We start from the raw sequence: 7,500 nt of genomic DNA, 5'->3' as shown, positions 1-7,500 counted from the left end.
GATAGTTTAACAACACACATTCACACACGTACACGAGCCGGAGCGGGAACTCGGCGAAGTCGAGGACGTCCTAAATAGTGTCCTTTCCTCGGCGAGCCTCGGAGTCGTCCTCGCGACTGCCACCAGTTGCGCCGAAGAGGCACAAGAAGCGCCGCGGCCGAGGAGCCCTTCGCGGCTAAATTGGTCCAAGTGTTCCCCGCGTCAACAGAGGAGCAAGTGTGGCCAATGGCGGCTGCAGGCAGACCTAGTAAGCCCACTTGAGTGGCGGATCCTGGAGAGGGGTGGGGGGCCAATCACCGACCGCGCACACACACACACACTCGTCTTAAGTAAGAAGAGGAGGGGGGCATGTTAACCCTTGCCTGGAGGTGCGCAGTGGCAGTGCGCAGGTCACACACACACATGGGGCCCGGGCGGCAGTAAATCAACGCCAATCATCGTCTGGCTGTTGGACGAAGCACACGTGAACAGAGCCCATCGATCAGTGCGGAGCGTGAGGCTTGTGAGTGTGGGTGTAAGGGCAGGTGGTGTGGTGCCCCTCAGCCGTGCCCCCCAGTGCCCGCCCCCGGGTCCTACAGCTGCTGCTGCCCCGTCGTCAGGAGAACTCCACCCCTGGCTCAGTGCTTATCGGAGACTTGTGGCGATCGGTAGGGTGGTCGGGTCGGGACGCGCGCAGAGCCCGACCAGCCCTGGTGGTTCGTTCTCCCCATTCATTAATCATGGTGACGTAGCCAGCGAGGGTCACAGTGAGCTATTCGCATTGGTGCTCGCAGGTCACGTGGTATGCTAATTGTCGGTGCAAGGAGGAGTCAAAGCCAACGGTCGAGGCACTACTCACAAGTAATATTATTTGGGTCCAATTCACCAAAAATTAATGACGATGAGTTCGTTTTTGATGAACTCGGGTCCGTACGTGGACCCAAAGTTCCCCCCGCCGGAGGAGTACAGCCAGAACTCTTACATCCCGCCGCAGAGTGACTACTACAACGCTGCCCAGCACTACCCCTACCATGGCATGCACCAAGCCCCTGGCATGCAGTATGGGCGCGATGCCATGCAGTACAACCATGCAGGGTATTACCAGCAGACGTGCGTCATGCCCCAGCACCAGCCCATGGCCGCCCACATGAGCCCGCAGGTCGCGCCCTGCCACAGCCCCCTCCAGCAACACCAAGTGCCCCCGCGCTCGCCCGTCGCGTCCCCGGACCCCTCCGCGGGCGGCGCGGGCGGCATGGGCGCTCAAATGGGCCAACACATGGGCGGGGCGGGCGTGGACGGATCCCCCGAAGAAACCGTAACAGAGCTCGACGCGAACGGACAGCCTGTTATATATCCTTGGATGAAGAAGATCCACGTCGCAGGTGCAGGTAAGACCGCTGTCGTTTTATAGGTTCTCTCTAGGTAAACCATTAAAAAAAGAAAAACGTAATCGACACACATCTCCGATTGTGTCTCAAAACCTACGAAAAGTAAGCCCTAGTACAGATGTTGGCGACGCGTCCTTCCCCGCCGCCGCCGCCGCCGCCGCCTCGGGGAGATTTCAATACCGACGAAGTGAGATCAAACTCGATATCAAACCCAAGTGCGTTAGAACAATGAACCTCTCGTGTCTCGCTGCTTCCGCTTCCCATTTATTCTCCTCACAGTGTCACGAGTAAAGTATCCTACCCAACCCTAGAAATGCCCCCATCTCCTTTCCCCCTTTTCCCCTTCCTCCTCCGCCCTCCCCTTTCCCTCGCCGCTGAAATGTCTCCCCTCTGACCGTGCTGGGGTGTCACTGGCCAGGAAGAATTCTCGGATTACGCTCAGGACGTGACAAGATCTTATCATTATCTCTATGTCTTCTCAGGAGGTCAGAAGGTGTGGGTGTTTGTCTCGGAAGGAAGGAGAATTGTTGTTGTTCTTACGCTATTTATTTGTCGTAATTATTTTGTTTGTTTGTTTGCTTGGTTTGTTTTTGCGATAAGTAATAAAGAGGAAGGGAAGTGAAATAATTACCATGCGATATGTTAATTCATCTTAAGTAATATCTATACATGATACTCCTCGCGAATGTAAACACGCTATAAGCACTCAAAACATAAAGAATAATGAATATACGAAATTAACAACAACAATAACTATAACAACAACAACAACAACAGAAAAGAAATAGAGATAAACATCACTATATAACTAACATCATTATCCGAACTCAAATGTCCCATAAATACATTTAGTCTAGATTACAGAATATTCCACGTCATATTTTGTTACCGCTTAAGAACCGACGAATGTGTTATTACCTTCCTCTGCCTTATTAAGAAAGAGACTCGACACGAACATTAGACTAAGCTCTTGCCTTTGTTAGTGTAATGTTTCCTAATAAATAGTTTGCTTTCCGTATGTCGTGGGGGAAGATTTATTGTACAGAAGTCTCCGAGCAAATGAGAAAGAAAGAGAGAGAGAGAGAGAGAGATAGAGAGAGAGAGAGAGAGAGAGAGAGAGAGAGAGAGAGAGAGAGAGAGAGAGAAAAGAGAGAGAGAGAGAGAGAGAGAGAGAGAGAGAGAGAGAATGAGAATGAGAATAGCAATGACCATTTCAAACGAATAACAGAAAAATAATGATATTTGTTGTACTAATAACTATCACAATCTATGACATGAATTACGTATCAGTAGTACTATCAGTAAAGAAGATTATAGTTATATCAATGAAATGTGATACAGATAATAGTAAAAAAATAATAGTAAAAAAAAATTAATAACAAGTGCAATAATATCAATAAAAATTATGCTAATGTTAACAGTAAAGATGACAGGGATAATGATAATAATGATAAATATAATAGTATCAATAAAAGTGATAAGAATAATAATTATACTACTATTAATAATGATTATAGTAACAATAATGATAATACTAATTATAATAATGAATATCCTGTTACCCCTACTATCACTGGTACTGCTAACAATAATAATAATGATATTATAGAAACTATTAACAATAATGATGATGATGATAATAGTAATAATAATAATAATAATAATAATAATAATAATAATAATAACAATTATGATAATAATGATAGTAATGATAATGATAATAATAACAACAACAACAACAATAATAACAATAATAATAAGGACAATAATAACGATGATGCTTAAACAGATTATGCAAAAAAATAAAAATAAATAAATAAATAATAATATCCTGAAGTAGACGTAGTACCAAAATCACAGTGATAAAATTAATAATAATAACAATTGAAATTATCATTGATACTAATACCTTAAAAACAAAATATCACAATGTTAATAAGCAATTCAGTAATTAGTATTATTACTATTATTATTTCTATCATTATTATTGTTGTTATTATTATTATTATTATTATTATTATTACTATTATTATTGTTATTATTACTGTTGTTGTAGTTGTTGATGTTGTTGTTCTTGTTGTTATTCTTTTTGTTACTACTATAATTATCATTACTATTATTGTTACTATTCAGTTTTACCATCATCAATATTGACAACTTTGATATTACTTTCGTTGCTGTTATTATCGTTATATTTTGTCAGTATGAATGTTATCATTATCTTTATTGCCATTATCATAATTATTATTCTTAATATTAACCTCATTACTTTTATTATCAATATTATGATTATTGTTACTATTATTATTGTTACCATTATTATCAGTGTTATTACCATTACTGTTATTATTATTATTATTATTATTATTATTAGTAGTAGTAGCATCATTATTATTATTGTCATAATTGTTATCATCATCATAATTACTACTACCATTCTCGGCTTTATTATCATTATCATTATTAGTTTCACATTCAATATCACTATTAAGAATGATATTACAGTTCTTTCTCGCTTAATTTGAAACACATATTCAAATTAATAAAAGCAGGGCAAAAATTGCATTGATACTGTTGTTATTATTACTTCCATCTGACAAATCATCAACTTTATATGGCTGTCAATGTTGCGCATATTATCAAGAATATGAATGTCATGTCGTTATTAAATTTCATTACATGATTTGTTATTGTTGTATCATTCTAGTTGTGTTTATTATCATTATTGTTATTATCATTAGTAATAGATTTGATTGAATTGTCATTATTGTTATTATTTTCATTATGATAAATATAATATAATTATAATAATAATAATAATAATAATAATAATAATAATAATAATAATAATAATGATAATAATAACTATTATTATTATTATTGTTATTAGTAGTATCATCATAATTATGATTATCATTCTTCTTCTTCTCCTTCTTTTTTTTTCTTCTTCTTCGTCTCCTTATTCTTATTCTTCTTATTGTTATTATAATTTTTATTAATATTATTAACATTTTTATGACTAGTTGTCTTTTTTTCTTCTTCGTCTTATTATTATTATTGTTATTATTATTATAATCATCATTGATTATTATCAATATTGTTATTATCATTGTTATTATCATAATTAATATTATATTCATTATCATTACCATTATTATTATCACTATCGTTATTGTTATAATGTTATTATCATCGCAATTGCTATTATTGTTATTCTTAACACTTTCATTTTTATTATCATTATAACATTATTATTATCATTATTATCATTATATTATAATTATCATTTTTCTTCTTATTCTTCTTCTTCTTATTATTATTATTATTATCACTATTATTATCATTGCCATTTTCATTATTCTTATTACTATGGATATTATCATTATTACTATTACTATCATTATTATCATTATTACTTTTATTGCCATTTTCATGGTTATCATTATTATTGTTATTATTGTTACTGTTCATCGTCCTTATGAACAATTCACTTGTTACCATTACTAAGTATCCTATTATTAAAGTTATTATTATCATTATTATTATAATATTCAATATTATCATTATTGTTATTAATATTATTGTTTTTAGTATTATAATTTTCATCATCATTGTTATTATCATTATAATGATATTTATTTTCATCATCATCATCATCATTATTATTATTATTATTATTATTATTATTAATATTATTATTATTATTATTATCATTATTATTATTATTATCTTTATTATTATTATTATCATTATTATTGTTATTATTATTATTGTTGTTATTATAATTATTATGCTATCATCATTATTATCATTATAAATGTCATTGTTATTTTTATTAGTAGTAGTAGTATTGTTATTATCATTATCATTAATATTATCTTTTTCATTATTATTATCATTCTGTTTATTATAATTATTATTATCATCGTCAATGTCATTACTTTTATCGTTATTATTATCGTTTATCATAATTATCAATACTATCATTATTAGCATTATCAATAACAAAGCAAAAATGCTACTTAGTTGAAAATTACGATATTGTTATTTATAAGAACAATAAGAACAACACAACAACAACAACAACTGCTATAAAATGTGAACAGATCCTTGGTGATATTAGTAATGGTACAGTTCATGATAAGAGAACAGTAATCATAACAGGATAATGATAATACCAGTAAGAACAGGAATAATAACAACGGTAATGACAGTTATAACTACAAGAGCAAATTTACAAATGCATTATCAAAATAATTTCTTATAATAACCCGTAGTACTAATAACAATGATATAATAATAAATTCAAATGCCAAACACTAAATGCAGGAAATACGTCAATGAACTCAAGCGAAAGACGGAGAAGAAGAAAAAAATGATAATAATGATCATAATGATAATAACGAGTTTTTTTTTCATAAGCATTTAACGTAACAGATTTACATTACAACAAGCATCCGTACGTAAGTAATCTTAGCTGGGTCTTCACGATTAAGAATTAACTTTATGGCCGCTAAGTAAAGGGAAGGAACACACCCTGGAGTATTTATCAGGGTAGCCCCGGGACTACTGCGCTCGCTTTGTTAGTACCCAGCTCAGGGGGGCATGAGGAGGCTCGTAAACAGAGTTATTATCTTTGCCTGCCTCTCTTTCGCTCTCGGTCTCTGTCTGTCTGTCTGTCTGGAAGTCACTCTTTCTCTTTCTCTGTCTGTCTGTCTTTCAATCTCTCTTTCTCTCTCTCTCTCTCTCTCTCTCTCTCTCTCTCTCTCTCTCTCTCTCTCTCTCTCTCTCTCTCTCTCTCTCTCTCTCTCTCTCTCTCTCGCTCTCTCTCTCGCTCTCTCTCTCTCTCGTTATTTAGTCTCTCTGTATTTCTGATTTCAATTAATTAATTTCGATATATTTTTCCTTTTACATTTCTCAATATCTAGTTCCTCCTGCCTCATCAACATCATTATCATCATCTCTCTCTCTCTCTCTCTCTCTCTCTCTCTCTCTCTCTCTCTCTCTCTCTCTCTCTCTCTCTCTCTCTCTCTCCCTCTCCATTGAGATCCAGCGACGCCTTTGTATCTTTTCATCACCTCATTCTTGTTTCCGAAACCTCAAACGGGTGCGTTGCCTTACTCAGCAATTAATTCCTCGCCCCGTGTATCATGCCGTCTGCTGAGTCACCATAATGACTTGTAAACAGAAAGAAGAAAAAAAGGAGATAAAAAAAGATAAAAGGAGGGACAGATACACACGAGTGGTGATATACCCGTCTATCAGGGAAGAGCGGTGTAACTAGTGTCCGGACGGGAATTTATTGGTATTTGGCCGAACGGAGGGGATCACCTTGTCGACTGTACGGGTGGGTTTCCGTTCATCATCTGTTTACGATCGCTGGGTCTCTTACCATGATCTGTTTACGATCGTCTATGGGTGGCCATTAGCTTGCTTAATTTGTCTCGTTGGCTTCGTGTTTGACTTCCTTGTCTGTGATGTCAGAGGTTCTCCTTTTCCATGTGGTTCTGAAGTTGCTTGCTTCTGGTTCTTGATGTTTCTGTCTGTTTTTTATTTATTTATTTCTGTGTCTGTCTGTTTGTCTCTCCCTGTCTCGCTCCCTCTTCCTCTCTCTCTTCCATTACCCTCCACTTCTCTCTCCCCTCCCCATCCCTCCTCCTCCATTCACCATCCACCCCTTACTATCCCTCCCTCTCCCTCCCCCTCCCACTCCTTCCTCTTCCTCGGCCCAAGACGCGCAAATGCCTCTACAAACACTTAAAGTCCTAACAAAGGCCAGGGGGCATCTGTCTTTCGCTGTTTCCCCCCTCCCCCTCCTCCTCCTCCCTCCTCCACCTCCCTCCTTCTTCCTCTGCCCCCCTCTTACCCTCCCCCCCTCCTTTCTTCCCCCTCTTCCCTCCACACCGTCGCGAGATCGGCTAAGATTATCGGCAAGAAGACCAACAGTTACCGGCTAAGCAACGTCCACGAGGCCCCAGGTATGCGGGAATGCTGCCTCACAGGGTCCGAAGAATGCGAAAAAGTCCCTCTATAGTTGCTAATACAGTTGTAAGGATAGAGGGAATACTGGGGGAGTGATTGATCTTTGTGGCTGTCTGTGTGTCTAGAGTATATTTAGTTTTCTTTATGTATA

General features: G+C 37.1%; 1 protein-coding gene across 1 annotated transcript in view; it reads left to right on the top strand.

Annotated features, from left to right (window-relative positions):
• Positions 1–7,500, top strand: part of LOC119596026 (homeobox protein Hox-A4-like) — a 29,366-nt gene that overhangs the window by 390 nt on the left and 21,476 nt on the right. Inside the window, exon 1 of the mRNA XM_037945122.1 lies at positions 1–1,367. This exon is cut by the window's left edge and continues 390 nt beyond it. Coding sequence (XP_037801050.1) covers positions 875–1,367 — 493 coding nt within the window. The 5' untranslated portion in view covers positions 1–874. The remainder of the gene's footprint in view (positions 1,368–7,500) is intronic.

The sequence above is a fragment of the Penaeus monodon genome, chromosome 37 (assembly GCF_015228065.2).
Source record: "Penaeus monodon isolate SGIC_2016 chromosome 37, NSTDA_Pmon_1, whole genome shotgun sequence".
In the NCBI taxonomy this organism is placed as follows: Eukaryota; Metazoa; Arthropoda; class Malacostraca; order Decapoda; family Penaeidae; genus Penaeus; species Penaeus monodon.
The sequence above is the reverse complement of the archived record's forward strand: the minus strand, read 5'-3'. Positions and strand labels throughout refer to the sequence as shown.